Raw genomic sequence first — 23978 nt, forward strand, 5'->3', positions numbered from 1 at the left:
GGGAAATAGATAGGGGTTAGATCTCTAATAGATTATGGGAGTGATAATCCTGGCAACTGGAAAACCAACTAAAACAGGAAGATATTTGATTTCATTTCAGTAGATATTTCATTTAAGTAGAACAGCCGAGCGCTGGTGCTGCACTGACAGAGCCTTTCAACAGCCTCTTCTCCCAGGAGTTCTTTCCAAGCTGGGTGCGAGGCACAAGGCTTTAGGATTTTAGATCAGCAGCAGATCTAGTTTCCATAACAACAACAAAAGTCTGTTAGATCTAGAATAGCACTTCAGTCTCTCAGCAGCTGAAGTCATCCTGTGCTCTATTTTTGCCTCAGGTGAAGGAGGAGCTGTTGTTTCTCAGAGCCCCCGAAGCCGTAGTACGACTGAGATGTGTCATCTGGGGGAGGAACAGCAAGACATTTCCAACCCTATGGCGTGTTGGGAGTTTCAGGTGGGACAGGAGGAACTGGCAGCTTTGTTTTGCTTTTACCCCCCAAGGCTGGGATAGCAGGAGGGCACTGCTCTCCCCTGAGCTGCTTGTCCCTGTTTTTGCTGGGGGGGCAGGGACAGCCCTGAGCCCACGGACGATGCTGAGGCAGGAGGTCAGGCAGTTTGTTTATTGGCAAATAAGTGCTGAAACCCACGAGCCCCACAGACACAGGTGCTCAGTGCCCTGTTACATCAGAGTGGTCACGATACCGTTGGGGAAAGTGCAAAAGATCAATGAACAAGCAAAGTTAGTTCCGACATACCCAGGGGAAGGGGGTGAACAGAGAGCTCGGTGCAGGTGAGTTTCTCTTCCATCCAGCTTGAGTGGAAAACCAGTGACACAGCAGTGGAAGTCCTTTGGGTGAGCTCTAGCTAGAAGTGAACTGCAGGATGAGCAGGCACACCCACACACACGCCCCTGAGCTAAAGCAGCACGTCCCTCCAGGACAGCTGGGGCTGTTGGGGGGTGTGTGCATGGCCAAGAGCAGCTCCTTGCTGGAGGTGACAGCGGGTGGGACTGTCCCTTTCTGCACTAGGATGCACCAAGTCTGTTCACTGCTGATATGGGAGGGGAAACATTCATTAAATCAGTGATTCAGGGTAAAAATAAAGTCAGGCTAAAACATGCCTGGACAGATGCACTGAAAGAAAAGCCTGGACAGTAACAGGGGCAGCAAAGCTGTAAAAAGGCTTGTAAACTTTGCAGTCCAAGAGCAACTTCTCGGAGGAAACACAAGCGAGGTGATGGTCCCTTGCACTGAGGTTTGGGGTTGGGCCCTATGGTACCACATTGGTCTCCACAAAGAAATCTTCCAGCTTCAGGGGACAGTGTAGGGAGCAGCCACCAGGCCCCAGGACAGAGTGTGGCTCCAGGCCAGCCCCGCCTTGCTGGTCACCCACGGGAGGATGGGTTCAACAGGTCCTAAAGCTGAACTGCAGCTTCCTTGCCTTACGTGCTGGGACGTGTCAGAGGTGGGGGTGTGAGACACTTCCCTACTGGAACGCTCAGTGGTTGGACTTGGGCAATTCTACTGTTGGAGAAGAGATGGGAGGGGAGGGGCAGACAGGCACTAACCCACAGCAGACACAGGGAAGTGTAACTGGGACTCCGTGAGCAGCTGCTGAGGGACACGGCTTGCCCTGGGAAAGCCACTGTGAGGGACAAGACTAGGGCAGGCAAGGGAAAATAATCGAGGAATCTTGTGCCATCAAGACTGACCTCAAAGCAGGCTGTACTGGGAGGTGACAAATTCAGTCTTGGGTGCCATCAGCCCTTTCCCAAAACCTCACCATTAACCGTTTTCCCACTTCTTTCCCCCAATTCCCGTGCTAGCAATGGAGTGTCAAACCCTGAATGGTCTCGGACGAAGAAATCCACATTAGAAGTGCCAGGAGATGAGGGGTGTATTCTGCTTGTACATTCTTCCTGGAGACATTTAACTCAACAGTTCCAAGTAAGTGACAGGAACCTTCCCCTTCTGGTTTCCTCTTTCCCCTATGAGCCAGTCTGGATCCATGCCTGGCAGGCTGTACACGGTGATCATCTGCAGAGAGAAGACAGCATCACACAGGACCTTACGCTGCAGCCAGAGCCAAGAAGTTCAGTCAGAGGGGGACTGAAAGAACAGTAATTGCTGAACTTCATTTAACAGGCATCTGTGCCCTTTCCCTGGAGCTATCTGCAGTTTTAACACAAAATCTAAGGAAAGCTGCCCAGTGATGTCCCTGATGCCTTTTCATTCTCCAGAGTGACTTAAGGCATTTTTACATGTTGCTGTTCTGAATACAGAAGTTCAGTCTAGAGAACAGAAGAGTTTGCAACTTGCTGAATTCCCTTTTTCTCTCAGCATGATTAGAGCAATCCTCCAGCCAGCAGCTTATCCCATGGCTCTGGATTAGGCAGCTGCATTAGAGGGTCACAGTGAAGATACTATTGGGGTATGTTAAATAACAAATGGCCGTGAACACAACTGCTGCAGCTCAGGGGGTACCTGTGTCCAGGTAAAGACTCTATTAGTGCCATAAAGCAGGTTTTTAGGGGCAGGGGAAGTAACCAAAGGCCTGCTGAGCACACAACAGACAGGTGGGCAGTCACAGCCAAACCCAGCACACGGGAAAGCCACCAACCTCATCTGCAAGGAGGGCCAGCTCGGTGCTGTCGGCGGCTTCGTAATCGTAGAGGACTCTGGCCTTCCGCGTCCCACTGGCAGGAGGCTTCACCTCGTTGGGGTTCAGCACCCCCTCTGCCACCGTGTTGGGCACCCCAACGATTGTGGGCACAACTGGAATGGTAGGCACAGCAGGGAGCGGGGCAGCAGCGACAGCCGGGGCAGAGGGAGCAGCTGCGGGAGAGGTGGAGTCTGCGTTGCCTACGAACGTGCCTGAAAATCTTCACACAGGAGAAGAGAGCAGAGTTCAGTGAGGCTCAGGCTGGGCAGCCACACAGAGCTCCTGCTTTCAGCAGTTACACTGCAGGGATGATGCTCGAGAGTCCCCTGCCCTTCCCATGGGGACACACACTCACTCCTCAGGTGCTGACTGTGCTATGGCTGATATTTGTCTGCTTGCTTGGACTCCACTGCCCTGTTTCAGGACTGGCACCAAACCCGCAGAGGACCAGACTGAGGTGTGGCACTGGGCTGGGCAGGGCTCTGACTGAGTCCTCTGCACTGTGTCCTTGCCCTGCTCTCACATGGTCTGTGGTACCTGTTCTGCCTTTGGCATTGCTGCTGTTAAACTGGATGCCCAGCTGGAGGCTCCCAGCCTTTGGGGGCTCTCCAGAGGGACAGTGATGGAGCTCAGGCCCATTTATCTAGAGGGGGTGCAGTTCTGGCCCTTGCTGGCCTTTGAGGCAAGTTCTGAGACCCCAGAGTGGCTGAGGGGAGAGAGAGCCCTCAGAGCTCGTCCTGGTCAAAGTGGTACTTACAATTCTCCTTTGGAGCTGCAGCATGGAAAAGAACAGAACAGGGGCAGTGAGTGATCACAGAGAGGCAACAACCCCTCCTGGGTCAGGAGTGACAGCAGCAGAGAGAATATCCCAGCCCACCCCAAGGGATGTGCAGCCAGTGGCACTGAACATGGAACGTGGAGTTTGGAATCTGTTACTGCTGCAGCCGAGCACGCTCAGGCTCATTGCCTGGCAACAGGAATTTGACTCCCATGTGATTTAACTAATTTAGAGGAAGAATGTTCCAGCCCCCATGGCCTTCGTGCTTTGAGAGGAATGTATAAACCCCAGATGAATCCCGTGGCAAAGCCTGCTCCAAGCACACCAGCAGGACTGGTGTAAACTCTGTCAGAGCTGGGAGGGGGCTTTGTAACTCTACCCAAGGTTCTGATGTGGGAGGGGAAGGAGGGCTGAGCTGGGGTAATGAGATCAATAACCCTCAGAGAAGTAAAAGCAATGTCTTGTCTTACCTGCCCAGTTGCTTCTGCAGGTCCAGCATGAATTGGTAGCACTGAGCATAATAGTTGGTCTGAGACTCCACAAACTCATGGAGACAGCGAAGGTGATTCACCTGGAGGGAAAAGGACCATCAGCTTGACTGAGTTTGGTTGCCAGGCACAGAAACTCTCCTGCTGCAGCCACTGCTACCCCCCAGAGAAGCAGACTCATGCATGCCCGTGTGGCCACCCCACAGCTCCAGTCAGAGAACAAGGTTTTCCTGGCCTGGAAGCATTTTGAGGGCTGCAGAACCCCCAGTGGCACTGCCTGTGCACACTTCAGCGTGGTTTTAGTTTGAACATTCCGGGTCTTAGGAGGATGCTGCTGTAGCATCCAAATCTACCACCTCTTCTACCTCTATTCCCAGTGCTGGGCTCCATCATCCTCTCGGTACTCTTCTAGGAAGGAGCCAGGAGTCTCTGTAGTCCCTGCTGACCCCCCAGTGCCCGGGAAGACTCACGTGTGTGCTGCTGATCCCCTCCAGCAGCAGACGCGTCACCTCTGCCTGGCGGTCGAACTCGGTCTGGGTGAGCCTCATCTCGTGCTCCGCCTGCAAACAGGGTGGGGGGCTCAGGCAGCAGAGGCAGGACCCCTGTGCTGCCTCCCCACCCTCCCCAGCCCTCCACCACCCCCTCTTCCTGGCTCCAAGACGACGGGTGGTGCTGCTCAGCGGGATCCACGTGCACCCACTGAGTGTCAGGCACCAGCCAGCCTGGGCTGGGATCCCTGAGGCCTCAGGCTGTGTTTTCAACCTGATTCCTGCTGGATCCCACACCAGATCGCTGCAGGTCGTGGAATGGCAGCTCAAGACTTGATGCATCAAGCTAGGAAGCTCCTGCTCCCACAAGACTAGAACAGTGAAGATGGAGAGGCTTTGTTAATCCTGAGGGATGTGGAAAGCCAGTCCTGTGCCAGCACCAGTCTTTTTATCCCCCTCTTTCTGTGCCTGCAGGCACAGGAATGCCACAGCCTCCCTAAGCTTCCCTCTGGCAGTGCAGTGGTTTCTTTTTGTCACCACAGAACAAAGGCTGAGGCTAGGCAACATTTACCAGATTGCTGCTGCTAATTAAGTCTCTCCCAATCCAACTTCTACTCAAGGCTCTCCTTTGGAGCTACTTACAGCTTTAGAGCTAGGAGACCTGAACACCAGTGAGCAGAAGGCAGCTCCACAGCAGGAACTGGGAATTCAGAGACAGACTGACACTGGGGACCCTCCTGACCAGCCAGACAGAACATCTCTCCCCCACCAGCAAACAATGCATTTACACTGGGGCAGTTCTTGCAGTACCAGAACACCTGGGTGGATCCTGGCAGGAAGAGCTCCAGAAGTGCTGGAGCAGCCAAGTGCTCTGGTGCCACTCTCCCCTCCTGCTCTGGATGGTGACAAACAGGCCCACGTGTCCTCTAGCACAGTTCACTCCTTAACACCAGGCACTGGTCTCCTCTTGGGACGTGCTGTGATGGGCCACAGAGGAGTGAGCCCCACTCAGCTCCAGCTCTCTGGAAGGAGAAGCCCTTCCCCTCCTCCAGGAGTGTGCAGCCACTGGAGAGCTGCCTGCCTCGTTCCTTCTGCTGGAAATGCCCTGATCACTCTGGCACAGGAGTGACACGTCTGGAATTGAGCCCAGAGGGCTGATCCAGCCAGGCTGACAGAGCAGAGGCCACGTGGCTGGTGACCCCAGAGGAGACCCAGTATTCCCAGCAGGACAAGCTGGAGGGGTTGCTGGGGCCAGCACAATTCTCATCTGGTACCAGTGTTACCAGTACCAGTGTAGAGCCAGGCTGCAACAAAGAAATGCTTTGACTGTCTCTTAATCAGATTTGTCTATTTTAAGCTACAACTGATCTATTTTCTTCCATCCTCGGTATGAAGGGATTATTTAAAGGAGAAGGGGGGATGTAACAGGATATCCCAGTGCAATGCCTCCAAAGCACCAAGAGATTCTTGCCCCAGTGGGCTGAGACTTCAGCATTCAAGCTATTCAGAACCTGTGCCAGGCAGACCCAGCTCCACTGGCACTGCCTGGGATTTGCCTCTCCCTGCCAGCTCTCAGCAGCTGCAGGATGTAGATTCCTACACAGCCAGCACTGGATGCTGACCTGGGAGGTCTCTCCAGTCTTGTGCTTCTCCAAGACACGGAGAACTTTGATGTTTACTGACATACTTTGGTCTGTCCAAGCAGGATAGACCCAAGACAGAGGACAGAGGAGCAGATCCTTGCATGGTTATAGCTGACTGCAGTCAGCTTGTTTGTTTGAGGGACTGAAGGGTCTAAAGAACAGGAAGAGCTGGTTCAGGAACAGCCAGTCCACTCAGCCAATGCCTTTGGAGTAAGGCAGGAACAGCTGCTCTCATGCACAGCAAGCAGGAATGTGCCATTCTGCCACTGCCACTTCAGGCCAATGTCTGCTGGGGGTGTTCGAGGAGTGAAAGCCAACAGGATCCCAGAAGTGTCTCTGGAAGCTCTGTGCCCTGCTGGAGCTCCACACAGAGCTCACCTGGTCAGCCCTCCACCCACCTTCATGGACAAGTCCCACTCCCCTTGCAGAGCCCAAAAAATGGGACTTAGGCTCCATGGACCCACCCAGAAGGGTAAGGGCAGTTCACCCAGACTGTCCTAACCCTTCAAACAGGCTCCAGCCGTCCCAGCCTGCCCTCCTGACAGAGCTGTGCCCTCCAGCAGCTGGGGCTGTGCACAGGGAAACTCTGTCCTTGGCTCAGCTCTGCTTGGAGCTGCTGATCAGACCAGGGGCTCCCAGAGGCACGTGGACAACGGGGGCCACAGGAGCAGAGCTGAGTCCCAGCTGGTGCAGTCCCAGCTGGTGCATCCCCTCTGCTCCTGCCACACGGGGCAGGCTCTGAGCTGCCTTTTGCTGCACACAGACCTGGGAAGTCCCTCACACCAGGGACAGCCATCTGGCCCCGGGCAAGGCTCTTCCCAAGGGGACCCAGTCCCCCTGAACAGCGGGATCAGGACTGGGGCTGACAACAGCAACGTCCCCCATCCTGCCCGTGAGCAGGAAGGGTTCCACGGCACCCCTGGCCCCCAAACACCCCCAGCACACCCAGGAGGTTTGAGCACAGTTCCAGCTGGGTACTTACTTTTTCCACCTCGTCGTTCCAAAGCTGCAGGGGCCACAGAGCAACAGGAAAGGAGGTCAGTGTTGGAGACGTCGAGAGGCACTTGGCATTTACACCAGTGGGCAAGGATGCTCCTTGGACACAGCAGGCCAACTCCAGGGACAAGCTAGCCCTTCACCCAGCAGCAGCTGCCACATCCATGCCCCTTCCCCTCATTCCTGCACCCTCGAGCTCAGTTTCACAATTGAGAGAGCAAATCCAGAGCCAGGGCTGGTACAGCCACTGCATTCCACGGGCTCCAGGAAAACAAGGATTTACAGCAGAGTCCTCTGCACAGCAAGGGTCACTTTACTGAAGCTGCAGAGGTTGGTGTTGAAAGACAGCCCTTTTTTTTAGGATTGTGGGGAGGCAAGTGAGGTGCTCGAGCCCATGGATAGGGCCTGGGAGCTGCCATGAGCTCAGGCCAGACAGAGCCTGGTGTTCCTCACCCACAGGTCCAGAGAGCTCAGATAAATGGGATAATCCAGCCAGTCTGCACTGGAAACAGGCCTGTTCAGTACAGCAAGGAGGAAATGAGGGCTGGATGCTTCCTCTGAGCCAGGCACAACATCCCACAACTCTTTCCTACACCCACAGGGCACACTCAGGGCAGCTGCTCATGGGATCTGGCCCCAGGACATGAAACAATGGACAAGTCACACACAGCAACGGGAAAGGGAGAGAGGAGCCAGAAAAACACATTGATCCTTCCCAGAGGTCCTCGGCTTGGCCTTCCCTCAGCAGACAACCCCTCAGTCCTGGCAGCCTGAAATCACCCTGCACTGACTGGGAGCCAGCAAGCAACACCCCACACCAGTGGGGCTGGGGAATGGCCTCTGTGGAGCTCAGCTTCACCCCTGCTGTCCCCTCTGCAGGCCAGGGAAGGTCACCAGAGCAGGGCTGAATTTGCAGGGGGGGCACCTGTGCTGGACATGTCAGGCCCATTTAATCAGTGCAGCACCCTCTGAATTTGTCCTCCCCCACCCCAGGCTCAAGCCAGAGGAACCCTCCCTAAGGTACTCAATCTGTTTTTCTTGGAATCGTTCCTAGGAATAAGAGCATAGCAGGTCTGAGAGAAAGGGATATTTGGGTTTACACAGCCCACATACACCTTCTTACACAAAAACAAAAGGTCAGTGTGGGAGAGAGGAGAAATGACTCCTCAGCCTCCAGCTTATACAAAAGAAGGGAGGTGCTTTTCTCTTGGATCTAATTCCATCTGAGCCCTCCTGTCATGGAAGGGGAAAAAAATAAAAATAAAAGCACTGTGTTATCCACCTCTCCAGAAACCAACAACAGGAATTTAGAATCCAAATCAGAGCCCTGCTGAGGGCTTGTGGTCCAGGAGAGAGCTGAGCTGTTTGCTCCCCTGCAGGACCAAGCTGTTCCCTGGGGCACAAACAATCCCTCCCTCCAGAAAGGAGCTGAGCTCCAGAGCCAGGGGAGCAGCAGCCACTGCTCTGCACTGGCAGAGCACACCAAGACTGAATAACACAAGGACTCTGGCCTGGAAGAGAAGCAGAGCAACAGGATGAAGAGCTCCTACCTTGCTGCAGTGCCTGACCCCTTGGGATGAATGCTGGGATTAGAGAGCTCGCTGCAAAGCAGCTCTGCCTGCACAGGGAGCAGCCTGGGCTCAGCCCATGTTCTGCTAATTAGAGATGCAAACTGCTATTCAGGTCACCCCTGCCAGTGCAGTTGGACTTCAGGGAGCCCTTCACCCCCCAGCTGTAGCCTCTGGAATAGTCTTGGAAGCCACAAGGCCTGTCACTGGCCAGGCCAGCACGTTTCTCACGGGCACTCCTGGTCGGAGGCCCTGCTGTGCAACCACCCAACGTAATCCAGCGCTCAAGGGCAGCACTGGCTGCTTTCCTGGAGCCCTGCTCTGACTGCCCAGTGCCATCAGCACTAGCAGAGCTCTGAACTAGGCAGAGACATCCCAGGGTCGACACTTGACTGCTAAAAACCTCTCAAAATCTGTTTCTCCTGCCGTGTTACTGTCCTTGGCACCTGTTCCCCCAATACAGCAAAAGCAGATCCAGCTGCAGTTTGGTGATGAGGGCTGGAATGCTCAGCTGAGCATCTGGGCACTCCACAGGATGCCAATGCACATTTGTACAAATGCTTGTCTTCAGGTCTGCTTCAGCCCTGGGGAATGGTCAGGATACCCTGGTCTATCCAGAGGCAGGGAAAGCCCAGTCTCTCTCCTCTGATTCTTCTAGAGCTTAATTGCAGTCCATTATCACACTGCCCCAGACCTTCCCAAGGGAGGAGCCAGAGCCACAGGCTGGTTGTGAGCTGCTGCACTAGGAAAAGAGAGAACTGAGCAGTTTCTACAGCATCAACAGTATCAGCTTCTTCCTCAGGGCTCTGACCACTAAGCCTGTTACCGATGGAAATGGTTTCCTAGGTATTGTGCAAAGCTAGTTCTGATCCCAGCATCACTCTCCAAGAAGGTCAGGACAGATCCCCCTGGGAACTAACACTGATGCTATCAGCTCAGACACACCTTTTTCTCCAAATGGGATGAGTTTTCCATTAACCAAATCCAACTTGTTTCCACGGCCGTTTTCGTTTGCGAGAAGGCTGCGCTGCCCTTTTTTCGTACCTACAGATCCCCCTTCCCAGATTGCTCCTATTACCAGGCATCAGTGTTGTTCTGAATGCTAGTTAGGAAGCAAGATGAGCAGTTTTCAACATTTTAACGAGAAATGTGGCACTGTGCAATGGGGAACTGTGAACACACAGCAGGGGCAGCTGATTGCTTGGCCACGACCCCCTGTGCAGCAGAGCGGAGACGCCACGGGCTGCTCACCCACCCCCAGCACATCTGGCCCTGTGACAGCTGCCAACAGACAGGCCCCAGGATGGAAGGGGGAAAAAAAAATCACTTCTATTTGCAGAATAGACAAGCCTGCACTGGTGGCAGAGAGATTCCTCCACCTTTGCTTCTCTTGGCCAGCTACAAAGCCTCTGACACCACAGCACGGACCAGGCGTGTGGCACTGCCAGTGTGCAGCTGGAACTGCCCAGACAGGCCAGCCACGGAGGCTTTTTCTTTTCAGTTGCTCCCCTAGCAATAAAAACCAGTCAGCAGATTCCCACTAGAAATGTAGAAGAGGCCTGGCAGGGAAGCTGCTCTGGGAAGCAAACCAAGCAGCACAAAGGGGTGACCTGAATCCTTGAGGGTGAGTCAGAGGAACCTGGGGCAGCCCACGTCACATTAAAATGTTGAAAACAGCAGAGCACTAGGTCTAAGTTGAAGTCAGGTAGAGAGAGGGGCAGGAAGAGGTTGGAGAGGCAACACCCAGGGGGAGGCAGGAGGCAGATCTTACCGCTGAGGCGCTGGCGGAGAGCACGTAATTACGAGGTCTGGTTTCCTGAAAGTCAGGCACAGCCTGGGGGGGAATAGAGGGTCATGTACAAGGCACCAGAGGAGGCAACAGGAGTCAGTGGGCGATGGATGGAACAGGAGGCTAAAAGCTTTTGTCCTGTCTGTGCTGGGAGCTGAGCTCAGATTCTGGAGGTGGCAGGAGGGAGTTCTCCCTCCCTCTGAGCAGTGGTGTGTGGAAGCCAGGCTGGAGCAGGAGGAGGTGGACTGGCTCACACGGTCACACCTGGTACCTGAACAGCAGCTGCTTCTACTGTTAGAAACTCTGCTTACAGCTCACACAGCAGCCCAGAGTGAGGACGGGACAGCACAATCCCAATGCACTTCCCATTCCCTTCCAGCCAGCAGGATGCTCATGTTGTGTTGGCTCAGTCTGGTGGGCAGGACATTCCTTCCCCTTGATTCCTGCCAACAGTCCTATAAATGTCACTGTTCAGGGCCTTGTCTTTAAAGCAGGAACGTTTACCAGCATTGGAGCATCCTTTCCACAGTGTCTTTGAGAGACACATTCACTGTTCTCACTCTCTCCAGGCCTCTGGGCACAATTCCTCCCAACAGACCCACCCCTACCATTTCCAGGAAGGCACATGGCTCAACCAAACCAGTTCTAGCCAAAGGCAAGTGCGTGAATTTTCATCCCAGAGGTCACAAAAACCTCCAAGCCACCTTCTCCATAGCTAAACCTCTGCCCTGGGGCAGGAAGACTTAAGCCCTCTGGAGGTTTTCCTCCTTGAGAATGCCATGGATTCATCCACCCCCACACAGGTGTGGGCTCACTACCTACCACATAACGTGGTCTGCTGAGCTAAGCTAAGACTAGAGCTCCTCCTAGGTCATGACCTAGGACAGCTTTTGGCTGTAGCATCACCTGAAGAGAGAATCCACCCAGCTGCCCTAGGTCAGGAATACCCAGGGCATCCTCCTGCTCAGCCCTTGCTGCACAGTGGCTGCTGTGCACGGCTGGCACCAGTCCTGCTGCATCCCAGCTATGCTGTTAATCCTCTCAGATCCCACGTTTCCTCTCCCAGGTTAATCTCCCTGCAGTCACCCAGATCTGCTTACACACACACACTGACCCAGTTTGCTGGGCCCTGAGCAGCCTGCAGGACGAGTGACCAGTGTGTGCCAGAGCATCAGGAAGGCCCAACAAGAACAGATTTTTTTATTTTCTTTTTTTTTTTATATGCCATTTAGGAGTTTTGGGGATGGCTGGAGGGAAGGAATAAGGAGGAGCAATTCCTAAAAAAGTCAAACTTGAATACAGGGAGAAAAATGCACCAGTGAGATTTGAGGCCAGCAAAGCAACTGGGCTGGACTCCTCCCTGTGGGCAGAAGGGATGTGTCACAGATATAGCTGCTTATGCTTTTTGGTTTTTTAAAGATTAAGAGCCACTGAAGAAAGCTCTCCTCCCATTCCCTGGTCTCCAGGGAGTCCCCAAACCACTCACAGCACATGGGATGAAGGAGGCAAGCTTCTCTTGTACTTCTGTGCATGGAGAAGTTGTATTTGCAAGCAGTGGTCAAAAGGGACCCACCTCCCTCCCCCTTCCACCCTTGTAAGAGCCTGGAGGACAGAACAGCACCACAACCAGATCATCCTGCCTGTCATTGTCTCTGGGCTGCCCTTCTGGGATTGGCCACCCAATCCCAGCTCCTCCTGCCTGGAGCTGGAGGAGCCCAAGGGGGTCTGTAGGGGAGCCCCTGCCTCTGTTGAGCACTGCTTGCAGGAGCGTGGATGGACCCAAGGGATGCTCCAGAGGGGCTGCAGGCAGCTGGGATCCTTCTGGAGCACCTTCCCAGGCAGCCATGGCCCTGACCACGCTCAGAACATGCTGCAGGGCCGGTCCCAAAGGGACAAAGGAGATATGGAATTTTCTTTTAAAAATGCAAAAGAGACAATGAGAGGTGTTAAAGGAAAAAAAAAAAAAACCAAAACCACAGCACCGTTAGCACAGTCAATACTCACATCTCCCTCACACTGAGCAAATTACAAAGAAACAAAACAAAAAGGTTAGTGAACAAAACAGCATCAACAGGAAGGACAAAGCACAAAGTCCAGGGGAAATGCACAAGCCCAGATGCTCCAAGGGCAGCTCTGGGGTCTGGGCAGCAGCACTGGGAGGGTCACCACGAGACAGAAGCTGTGGGAACACCAGTTTGCACCACAGAGGGGAAGAGCAGCAAGAGAGGGGTGAGCTGGCATATTGGGGATACTTCAGCTTGGATGGGGAGGTGTGACCCAGGACTCCAGGCGTGTTACAGGGAATGCTGTGGTCTAGTGATGAGTTAAGGTCCCTAGAGCAGGGGCAGAAGTTCTCCCCAGGGCTGGGAGCTTCCACCTTGTCCTCTGGCAGTCAGGGAGGCACAAATCATCCAGCAGCCCTGATCAGTCAGGAGGCAGGAGCCTGGGACAAGTACAAGTTTCCAGACCCTGGAAGCTCAGAACTGTTTGTTTCAGCAACTCTCCCAAGGGAGGAGATTTCAGGAAGAGGCATGTGGCTCCTGCTCTCAGTTTTCCTCACACACCAGACAAGGAATTCCCCCACCCCTGCCTTCCAGGGGCAGGACACAGTAGGGCAACCTGATTTTTGACCATGTGAGCCAAGCCCTGGGGCCAGAAGGGACAGGGAGGGGAAGGAGGGGAAGAGTTACCGCTGCTTTTGCCTCGGCAGCTTTGGCCTTCTTCAACCTGGCCTTGCAGGCGTCCAGGTCCAGGCGGCGGTTCTGCAGGATCCTCCGCTCCTTCTGCAAGGGACACAGCTTGGGTAAGAGCAGATGGCCCAGGAGCAGGGTTGGGGAGGGAAGGGGACATGGAATCATCTAGGAATGGGATCTATTTCCCTGTCAAAAAATGCCAGGGAGAAAGAAGCAGTTGCTACGTTTATCTCCCTGAGAAAGAGCTTTGGGCCTGGCTGCCAGGGATACAGGATAACCTTCTGGAAACAGGGCACCCTCTGGGTGGGTGGAGCTGCAGGAGCTGAGAAATGAGTTACCTTTCTCCTGCACATCAGCTGGCAATCCTTCCCTGCTGGAGAGGGAACCCTGGGCAGATCTAGGATTGGTATTCCCCCATCCTTGCATTCTTTAAGAGGGAAGGTGTGGAGTCATCCTTTCTCACAGGGAAAGAAAATGGGTTCTTCCAGCACTATTTCCCTCAATCCCTGCCCTCCTTGGCTCCAGTGACGTGACAACCTCCCCCTTCCCTGCTTCCACACTCACAGAGATGGTTTTCCAGTCCCCTTCCAGGAAGTTGCGCAGTGGGGTCAGGAAGTTGATGGAGGCAGAGCGGATGAATTCCCGTTCTGCTGCACCCAAGCGCCTCTGGGTCTCTCCAACTTTTATCAAGGTCTTTCCTGCAATAAAAGGAACCCTCAGCTCCAGGAAAAACCCATGAACACCGTGTTGGCTTCAGCCAACTCCCCCAGAGCCTGACCACGGTCTGCTCTTGGCCTGAAGCCTCTTCTCACTGCTCCCAGGGCAGCTCTGATCTCATCCATCTGCTGAGCCACTTATGTCCTTTTACTGCTCAACCTGCTTGCACAGAACGATCCTTCTTTGCCTCATAAAACAGAGGCACAGGAACAGAGCAGCAAATTAAAAAGCACCAGAGCAGAAAACATGAGCTGATGAGGCAGTGTGGGCTATGGGTGCAGCTACAGCTGCTCTGCCTGGAACAGGATTCAATATTGAACAACTATTGATCTGGAGAGCAGGAACAAAGCCCGTGGCAGAGGCAAGGACAGCTGGAAGGGAAGGCTGTGTTTCTGTGCAGGTCTGCTGCTTAAGGAAGCCCAAAATCCCCCCAGGAAGAGACAACTATTAGGATTTAAGAACAGAAGGATGTTCTGTGTGGTTCAGGAAGGGGCCTGTTGAGGCTTTTAGCTAAGCACCAAACTTCCAAGTCTGTTTTTCCTGTTCTCTTTCTGCTGGAGAAAGATTTCCACCCTCCACTTGCAGGATGCAGTGAAAGGATGGCTCTCCTGCTCAGAGTCTGGAGAAACTCTGTGCAAACAGACACCAGCTTGGACTAAAAATATGCTCAAATTGGATAAATCTAAAGCTATTCACTGCAATTCCCTGTTCAGGCTGGTTTAGAAAGCCACGGAAACAGCACAGAACAGTTTCTTCCCTTTTCCCCTGGAACAGGGAGCTTGGAAGTCAGGGAGCAAGCAGGAGCTGATTCCCTACGGGGCGCACTGCAGATGCCTCAACCCAAAGCACTGTTAGGGATACTCTCCCAGGAAGGGATGAATTCCTAGGATTTCTTAATTAGCCAGGCTGACTTACCATAAGGTGTCCCTGGCCCAAAGTCATTGGCTGCTTCTGTCATGTACTGTGCCAGCAGCTCCCCGTTGGTGACCCGGGAAGGCACCTTCCGGTCGAGCTTCTCGTACAGGAATTCCTCTACTCTGGCACCTGGAACGAGGACACCAGGGAGGCTGAAACGGGGATCCCTGAAGTGGCACTCAGGGAATCCCACCCCATGCAGTCCTCAGGGATGCACTGGTGTCCCTTCCCTGTTCCTCAGGAGCGCTGCCAGGCTGTGGTCACAGCCAGTCACCTCTCAGGGGCACAGAGAAGGAAGGACAGGCCTTACAAAGACACATTTCTTCTTCCAACCCTCACAAACTCAACGCAACAGGGCTCTCTGCCAGAGGGCAGGTCTTCTAGCACCGAGCTGCAAGTGGTATTTGTCCTTCAAGCCTTGGGAGAAGCTGGACTTACTGGGGTTTGGCTGTAGCAGGACCTCGGTCTGACGCAGGATCTTCTCTGTCCAGTTCTTCGTGCAGTCTGCCCTGGCCAGGAGGTTTTCAAAGTGGGCATCGAGTTCAGTCTTCTCAGCCTGGCCCAGCTTTTCTTCAGTAAACTGCAGGAAGAAGGGAATCATTAGGTCTGTCCTTCTAAAGCAGGTGTACAGCGTGCTACAGAGCTGGTAAGGGACAGCAAAGCTGCTTCTGTGTTGTGTATTTATCTTAGAATAGAGCTAAAAAGCCTTCATGGAGTCATTCGTTGCTCCCAGGCACCTTCCAGGTGAAGAGGGCAAATTTTTGCCCAAAATTGGAACAAGCATCGGGCTGGAAATAGAATCCAAGTTTGAGAGGTGTTCCAGAATAAGTAACTTTTAATAAGTCTGGTACAAAAATAGTGTAGTTGTGAGGGATCTACTTAAATATGCACATCCTGTGCAGTGACAAGGTTTGTCAGGCTGGAGGTGCAGTGTCAGATGGCCTGGACACCCCCAATTGCTTCCTTGGGGGAATTCCTGACACAAAGGCCCCTTGCCTCTCATCCCACCCCCATTTCCCACTTGTTCCCCTCAGTGAACCTGTCCAGCTTCAGTGTATTTTTAAGCACAGTTTTCTGCTTTTGATAGAACCCATGATGGATCACACTAAAAGACCCTTTAATCAGCTGTGCCACTTGGGACCCTACAGAGGCTCCAGTTGCCCTCTGACCTTGTTGCTGGTCTCTGGAGCCACTGCTGAGCTACCAGGATGTGGTGATGTGCAGCAGTGGTACAGTCAGATGCTAAGAGGTTAAAGCCTGGCTCAACTGATGAAGATGAAAATACAACTGTCTGATGTAGCACCTGTCCCTTTGCTCTGCTCCCCTGCCCCAGAGCTCAGCAACAGATGGGCCAAGATGTCCTTTCCATGGGTCAGCTGCCCTTGCTGAAAGGCTTTGTGGCCAGCTCTGTTCCTTTCCCATCCAGCATAGCTGGGAACCCAGTGAGATAAGGAACAGGCTGGAGCAGGGACAAACAGCCTTGGGGAGTCCTGTTACCAGCCCTGCCTGTCACCAGATGCCTGAGATACACAAGCCCTGCAGGTATGTTTACACAGTGACCTGTTTGGGCAGGATTCAAGCTGCAGCCAGGGAAGTGCTTTGCCAGATGTGGGTGGTGACAAGATCCTCAGCTGCAAGGACAGTCACGCTCCCTCCTGCACCACCAGGGATGGTTTCATTGCTCTTGCCATGACCCCTGGGCACAGGTAAAAGCACATTCAAGGTGAGAGGGTGTCTGTATTGTTCTGTACCCACATCTGTGGTTGTATTTGGGGGACACACACGATGCATGAGCGGCTGTCGCTGCCTCCCCCTGTCCTTGCTGGCAGCCCAGGGCTGTTTTCAGACTCTGCCAGGCTGGGCTGAGTCACTGCCATGCAGCAAACTGGGACTTCCCAGGTATTTGGCACCAATTCTTGAGTCATCTGTTTGAGAGCTTTCTTAAACAAGCCAAGGCTCTTTGATGCAAAACAGTCTCTCTCGCCCCCCTTTCCCAGATCTCATCTCACTTTCAAGTCCATCTCTTGTTCCTGCAGTTTAGGCTCATCCTGCATCAGCATCTGCCCTGGAGCTGTCAAGCCTAAACCCGGTTTCTTATCAGCTGAAATTAGTCAGCTTCTTACAGCATTGCTGCAGTGTCAGATCACTGCCCAAGCCCTCCAGCACCTCCTCAGTGCCACTGCCAGTGTCCTGAGCCAGCTCTGGGCTCCTTTGCTTTATTCACAAGCAGCATCTTTGGCATCACTGTCCTCTGAGGATGTTTTGTGTAACCCAACTCTGGGGTCACAGCACAGGGCTCAGCCAGGACTCCAAACTCAGTTCTTATCTCAGGTCAGGCTCTGAAGCTGTGAGGGCAGCACCACTGCAAGCCTGGGGGCTATGCCAGAAAGGGAGGATGGGCAGGAATCTGTCCCAGCCTGTGGCTCCAAAGGGTCAGGCCAGAAAACAATCTCTTATTCAGGCTTTCTTTCCATGCTGGAGGCAGGGCATGACCATCAGGAAGCTGGTGCAAGGGCATGGGAGGCTGTGGCTCCACTTACACTCAATTCCCTCAGGGTCTCCCTGACCCCTGCCCAGCAGTCAGATGTGCTGAGGGCCAGCCCAGGCACAGCCCTGGGCAGTTGGTACCTCACTGCAGGTTGCTGCAGGGTCTGCTCTCCCTGCAGCACACATCCCTCTCCTTCCCTGTGCGTGGGGAGTCCCTGATCCAGCTCAACTTGACCTCCAATGTGACTTTTTAGATCAATCAGAGAACCCACTGACTTCCCAGCACCAGTGGGAATGTGCCACCAGGTGCAGGGGAGACCAGGACCACCTCCTGCAGGAGCAGCTTGCTGGGAGATCAGATGAAACCTCTCCTGGAAGCACAGCCAGCGCAGGAGATTGCAGGTAAGTGCCACTGACCTATCCTAGGAGCTGGTTCTTGTCTGGAGCAAATGGAAATCTGAGCTTTTAGGTGGCAACAGGTCTCAGCTGCTGGTCCCCTCTTACCTGGCTGCCCAGTGAAAAGCAGGGTAGAACAGCAGGGATTTCTATTTCTGAGAATTTGTTTCCATAGCACAGAAATTTCATTGCACAGACACAAGATTTGTGCCCGAGATTTGAGGCCAGGAGGTGCAGAACAGATGAGCTGATCATACACTCACAGCTCCTGACTGTAAAAGTCACATTTAGAGGATATTATATCTTGCTGCTCCTGCACTTAGAGGCACTGCTGTATTTTGCAGCAGACTGCCACAAATGGGAGTGTTATTTGGTTTTATCAAGTTGATCTGCTTGGTGCAGATCCACTGGGAGATAGGCAGGGCCAGCAGAGCAAAGGCAATTGCAATGCTGAGGAGAACCTTCAGCTCCTCCACCCTGCTGTGGCAGAACTACTCCCATTTGTTTTCCAGAACACAATGATTGGGTCAACAGCTCCAGCCCAGGATCTGCATCCTGGGATCCCGTGCCAGGTGGCAGAGCTGAGAGGCTCAGGAAACGTCCCTGCGCTGACCCAGGGAGCTGAGGGGGATTAATAATGCAGGGCAGCCTTTTGTCAGTGCTACTCTCACTCTCCAGGAAGAGGAGAGAGCAGAGCTGCATTCCAGGACATCAATAATTCAGCCAAAGGTTGGGTTTCCTCTGGAAGGTTGGCTGGCCAGCAGGAACACGAGATACATTATCGGGGCCCCTGTGGGTAAACAGGGTGACCCAGCAGGAGAGCAGCACTTGGGCCACAGGCCCAAAAGGAGCAAGGCAGTGCTAGACTGCAGTTAGGGCAGCTGCCCTGGGCATTCTCAGCTTGGGGAAAACCCCCTTCCCCCAAGAGAGCTGATAGACACACGGTTGGGAAGTCAGGAGGGTCAGTCCGAAGTGCTGAGCTGGAGGGGGTCCCTCTGCACTGCAGGCACAGGATCAAACAGGCTGGGCCTTCAGCCCTCTGACTTCAGGCCATCAGGATTAGGCTTTAAAATAGCACTGTGTTGTTTCCTTTGCTGAAAGCATTAGCACCTTTCTCTGCTTCAAAGCAAGGGGAATAAAATCCCAGTGTTCCCACTGAGTTATGCCACTACCACAGCTGTTTTGGGCAGTGCTGCACCAGCTGATAGGTGCCTTTTCCAGGATCCTGTGATTTTTTTTTTCCCATCCCTCCTTCTCCATTTGGCCCAGGCCTGAGCACTGTGGCTCTGACAGCCCCCTTGCAGAGGATCTGGTGGCCCTTTTACCACTTGCAGGGTACCCATTTTTTCCCCAACTAAACATTACTTAAAACTTTCCACCTTTAAATTAGGAAGAACAAACTAGGGCCAGGAGTCTTGAATCAAGAATAGTCTTTTGTACCTGCCAGCTGATTTTGGCTGTTGGGTTTTCTGAAGCCTCCAAATAGCTCAGAATGCCCAGGCTATGGTAAGACAGTAACATTTGATCTTCCAGTGATCAGAGGCACAACAGAATCAACTGAGGCCAACCTACCTCCCACAAGAGGAAGCCACAGCCACTCAGTCAGCACCTAAAAACTACCTGAATTTCAATAACTCTGGACCACATACAGAGTATTTGGCCACCAGGAATCAGGAAAGGCAGGCTGGGAGCCAAGAGAAACTGTGCTAGAGGACAGAAGGAAGCCATTACCAGGACAGCTTGGTTAACTCATGAGCAAAGCATTCAGGAGAGGAAAAAAAAACCAACACTGCGGTGGTGGGTTGACCTTGGCTGGACATCAGGTGACCACCAAGCTGCTCTATCAGTTCCCTCCTCAGCAGAACGGGGGTGTCAAAATAAGACGGGGAAACCTCACAGGTCAAGATAAAGGCAGATTAACAAACCAAAAGTTGTGTGTGGAAGCAAAGGAAACCAAAAGATGTCATTCTCTACTTCCCATCAGCAGGTGATGTCTGGCCACTTCCCAGCCTCAGTACGAGCAGTGGTGACTCTCCAGAAGAGAAATGTTGAACATAATGAATGTTCCCCTTTCTAATTTCTCTTAGGTTTTACTGTTGAGCAGATGCCATATGGTCTGTTGGGTCAGTTTGGGTCAGCTGTCCTGCCTGCATCCCCTGCCAAGGTCTTGAAGTGTTAAAGTGTCATCCCCAGGAAGGTCAGTAAGCAGAGGGTCTGTTTTATCTATTAATGAAATTGTCTCTTGTGCCACCAGAGCTCGGGGAGATGGGGGAGTCTGTCAGTCTGCAGGGGCTTGAGGGTAAAGCCAACCTCGAGTTGCTACAGTAATGACATTAGCGGTGGGATAAGTGCCCACCAGCTGTACTCACACTTTCACCCAGAGCCATTTACATCAAAACTGATAAAAGACAGACACCTACAATTATTTCCAGACCTCCCTGAGAGAGCCTGGCTTGCAGCCTGTCTTAGAACAGAGACACCCAATGCGTTGCCACAGAGCTTCCTCTGCTGGGGTTGGGGATCAGCCCCACTCCCTGGTAACTGGAAGGTGCAGCTGATCAAAGAGAAAGGCCTTTCTTCAGTGAAGATGAAGAGTGACCTGTCTGAAGTCTGTCTGCAGGTGCTGCATCCCCTCTGAGGATTTGATGGCTGCAACTGGTAGTTCAAGTGTCAGCACAGTACGTCCTCAGGTGAGATGCTGAATCCTGCAGGTCTGGATTAGGATTTGGTCAAGCCTAGTCCAAAATCCTTCACCCAGCCACCTGCACTGGGTTGTATTTGACAGGTTTCAAACCAGGACTGCTCCTGCCCTGAGCCACCCCAGGGGTGTTGTGCTGGCCATGCTCTGCCTCATTTTCCCCTTGCTGGGCCCAAATTCCAGTTGGAGCAAAGCTCTCGTGTGCTGGTCAGACAGCTCAGGCAGACAGCAGGAGCTAATGCTGTCTGAGTGGTACAGCACATAATGGCCAGTCCATTTATCTCCCAGTCGCTGCAGTTCCAGTAAAACATGACTTTGTTAAATGCCTGGAGCTGGGGAAACCATCTCCAGTGCTACAGAAAGCAGCTCTTTCTAGATTGGTCTTGTTCCCATCCTAGAAGATCTGCAGTGCTCAGGAGTGCTACAAACCCAGCCCTTGCTGCCCACACAGACCTCAGCAGTCACCTGTGGCTCTGGGGGGAGACAGGGCAGAGCTCACCCCCTCCAGAGGACTCCGTGGGGACACGAACAGGCTGAATTCCCCCAGCAATGACACCTCACAAAGCGGGTTTTTTCAGCCTCAGTGATCTCCTTCCTTCCCCCAACACCTGCACGCTGTCCACAAGCAGCAGCGCTCCCTCGGTTTCAAGAAATTACTACTCTAATTAGGCACATGAATATTCATGTACAAGCCAGTGGAGTAGGTGTAGAGGCTGAAGCCACAATTTATAAACGCCTCCTTGCTGTGGAATCACTGTGTGCAGACACTGTTCCCAGGCCTGTCTCCTTCCTACGCCTTAGGAGCTAAAAAACACTTATCAGAGACTTACAATAAGGCTCCTAAACATGAAATTTCTTCACAGCCTTTCTTCTGCTACCAAGGTCATTCGCATGAGAACGGCACCTTTGGGCCTCCCATCTGCTCCTTGTTTTGCACCTGTAGTTTTAATATCTCCCCTTTTCATGGCATATGACTTGCTGGCATGGTGACAGGAGGTGATATCTGCTTACAGGAGACCAGTTCCCAACACAGCCGGAATTACTCCAGTGCACAGAAGGTCTGGAACGAGGCAGCTCTGCTCTGTTTGTTTACCAGCCCCCACGCAAGAAGCCCAGTCCCAGAGCCACCAGCTGGACTTCACTTTCCAGGCAGGATCCCAACCAGTCCTGACCTGCCTCTCCTGCCCATCTAAGAGCAGTTTTCCATTATTATGCCCAAGAGTTGGGCACTCTCGGCAGCCCCATCTCACCACCTGCTGCTCACAGGTACCCAAGTATCTTCACAGCTCCAGGAGGACCACTTCATCCACAAGCAGCTCCTGATCTCAAGTTTGTGAATCACAGAATATCGTGAGTTGGCAGGGATCCACGAGAACTATCCAGTCCAACTCCTGGCCCTGCACAGACATCCCAACAATCCCACCCTGTTCCTGAGAGTGCTGTCCAAACCCTCCTGGAGCTCTGGCAGCCTTGGGGCTGTGACCACTGCCCTGGGGAGCCTGTTCAGTGCCCGACCACACTTTGCCTGATATCCAGCTTAAACCTCCCCTGGCGCAGCTTCAGCCATTCCCTGGGATGATCCTGCTGCTACAGCAGCCCACAGAGACCCGTCCTGCTCCACCTCAGCAGCTCCATCCCATCCCTTGGAACAGCACGGTGTTTGCCAGGGCCTGGGGTCTCCTGCTCCTCCCGAGGGGCTGAAGAGCAGAGCAGCTCCAAGGCACCCTCGCCACACCCCCCAGCGCCAGGGAGCATCGCACAGAACCACTGAGTGGTTTGGGCTGGAAGAGAACTCTGGAGATCCCCCAGTCCAGCCCCGAGGCAGCGTCACCCGGAGCAGGTGTCACAGGAACCGGGGGGGTTTGGGATGAGTCCAGAGAGGGAGACTCCTCGCCCTCGCTGGGCATCCTGTTCCAGAGCTCTGCCGCCCTTTCCCGGTGGGTGTGGGCACGGACAACAGCAGCTGAGCGCGAGATCAGCTCCTCTTGAAGAACAACAACCCTCAGGTACAGCGGCCGCCCGCACTCCCGTCCCTGCTCAGCATCATCCCCGGGGCTGATCCCTCGGGACCCTCCCGGGGTGGTGCCTCTGCGAGGGATGCTCCGGGGCCTGCGGCTCAGCCAGACGGGCCCACCCAGCCCCGATCTCCCCCACCCAGCCCCGATCTCCCCCTCCCACTCCCCCCGGGCCCGGCCAAACCTCCTCGGGCCTGCACCCGCGGGTCCTCCCCCTCCGCCCGCCCCGCCGTTGCCATGGCGCCCCGGCTCCCCTCACCTGCATGGCGCGGGAGAAGAAAACCCCGGCGTCCGACGCCAGTTTCTTCACGTTGAACTCCATGTCGGCCGCGGAGCCGCCCCGGCCGCGCCGCGCCCCCGTTGTCACCGCGCCCGCCGCGCCGCCGCCTTTTATAGCGCCGGCCCCGCGCCTCTTCAAAGGGGCTGCTTCAGCCGCGGGGTCCGTCCCCCACCCCGCTGAACGGCGCGGCGGGTGCGGCCGCTTTAAGGCAGGGGAACTGTCAGCGCGCGCCAATGGCCGCTCGCGCCGCGCCGCGCCGCCCGCTTCCCCTCGCGCTCCGCCGCCGCATCCCCCGAGCCGGGCGCGCTCCCATTGGCCGGGAGGGCGCTTTGGGGGCGTGGCCTTGCGGAGGCCCCGCCCCCGTGTGGGGGGGGGGCTGCGGCGCGGGGGAAGGAGACGCTGCCCTTCCGCGGCCATGGCGGGCGGCGGGGCCCGCCCGGCCGGAGGGGCCCGAGCACCCCCCGCACCCCCGCAGCGGTGAGTGGGGCCTCTCTCCAGCCCTGCCATGCCCTGCCCGCCGGGCCGCACCACGGCCGGGGAGAGGGCGGGGGGGAGAAAGGAGAGGGGTCCGCCCGGGTGGAACCGGGCATGGGGGTGCGGGGGGTGCCGCGGGGGAGATGCTCGGTGGTGCGCGGGATGCGGGGGTGCGGGGATGCTCCGCGGGAGCGTTGGCAGGGCCCCGAGTGCTGCAGTGCGGGTGCGGGGGGTCCCGCGGGGCGCTCCCCGCACCGGGGGGCTGTGAAGCGGGGCTGGGGGGATTTGCGGGCCGGGGCGCTCCCGCAGTGCCGCTCCCGGCGCGGTGACCCCAAGGCTGTTCGCTGTGCCCGACCTCTCTCGCATTTGGCTCTTCTCAGCTGCGCTGTGGCCGGAGCGTTGTGTTTAACCTTGTGGGGAGCCCCTGCCCGGTCCCTGCGCGCTCCCTCTGCCTTCGGACCGGTCCCTGCTGTGCTCCCAGAGCGGGTTTGGGCAGTGGGGGGCGAGGGAGGGTCGGGCAGGGGCAGGGGTCGTCACACAGCTCTGGGGTCACACATCAGTGCTCTCCGTAGCTCTGTCCTTGAGCACATCCCTCCGGCCCAGCTCCCGGCAGAACTCTGAGCGAACTCCTGGTCAGACGCCCCTTGGTGCCTCTGAAGCAGGGCTGTGATGAACGGAAAGCAGAGTTTTGACAGTGAAAACGTGCCTGTTGTTATTTGTAATAATTGGGGTGAGGTTTTTTTATATGGGAACCGCGGACAAAATCCCCCCAGCCACGTGCAGCCAGCTCTGGTGTGTGTAGAAATCTCTGGCAGGTATCAAATCCCAGCGTGCTGCTGCTGCTGCACAGCAGTTTGGGAATGTGCCCCTGTGGTTGGCAGGAGAAGCAAAGGAATTG

The 23978-nt window shown here is 54.7% G+C and overlaps 1 protein-coding gene across 5 annotated transcripts; it reads right to left on the reverse strand.

The window, feature by feature from the left end:
• Positions 1-599: 599 nt before the first annotated feature.
• Positions 600-22765, reverse strand: SH3GLB2 (SH3 domain containing GRB2 like, endophilin B2). Of its 5 annotated transcripts, XM_050319866.1 has the most exons (13): positions 22586-22765; positions 15169-15310; positions 14731-14859; positions 13663-13796; positions 13096-13188; positions 12410-12421; positions 10388-10450; positions 7035-7058; positions 4392-4481; positions 3904-4004; positions 3413-3427; positions 2614-2875; positions 600-2030 (listed from the first exon to the last, which is right to left on the reverse strand). In XM_050319866.1, the coding sequence occupies exons 1-13, from the start codon at positions 22646-22648 to the stop codon at positions 1923-1925; spliced, it is 1236 nt and encodes a 411-aa protein (XP_050175823.1). In that variant the 5' UTR covers positions 22649-22765; the 3' UTR covers positions 600-1922. The 5 variants fall into 5 exon arrangements, with proteins under 5 accessions (XP_050175823.1, XP_050175819.1, XP_050175820.1 ...); XM_050319862.1 differs by lacking the exon at positions 12410-12421 and having other exon boundaries at positions 22586-22764; XM_050319863.1 differs by lacking the exons at positions 3413-3427; positions 12410-12421.
• Positions 22766-23978: the final 1213 nt, after the last annotated feature.

Source organism: Myiozetetes cayanensis, unplaced genomic scaffold (assembly GCF_022539395.1).
Source record: "Myiozetetes cayanensis isolate MyiCay16 unplaced genomic scaffold, myiCay2020 scf23, whole genome shotgun sequence".
Lineage (NCBI taxonomy): Eukaryota > Metazoa > Chordata > Aves > Passeriformes > Tyrannidae > Myiozetetes > Myiozetetes cayanensis.

Bases quoted from the DNA above. Each gene is read 5' to 3' on its own strand.
- SH3GLB2 (XM_050319866.1), bottom strand. From the start codon at position 22,648: ATGGAGTTCAACGTGAAGAAACTGGCGTCGGACGCCGGGGTTTTCTTC. The intron at 14,860-15,168 runs GTAAGTCCAGCT...TCCTCGTTCCAG, and splicing joins CCTGCTACAGCCAAACCCCA to GTGCCAGAGTAGAGGAATTC. The intron at 2,031-2,613 runs GTTGGTGGCTTT...TTCTCTCTGCAG, and splicing joins TGGCCCTCCTTGCAGATGAG to ATGATCACCGTGTACAGCCT.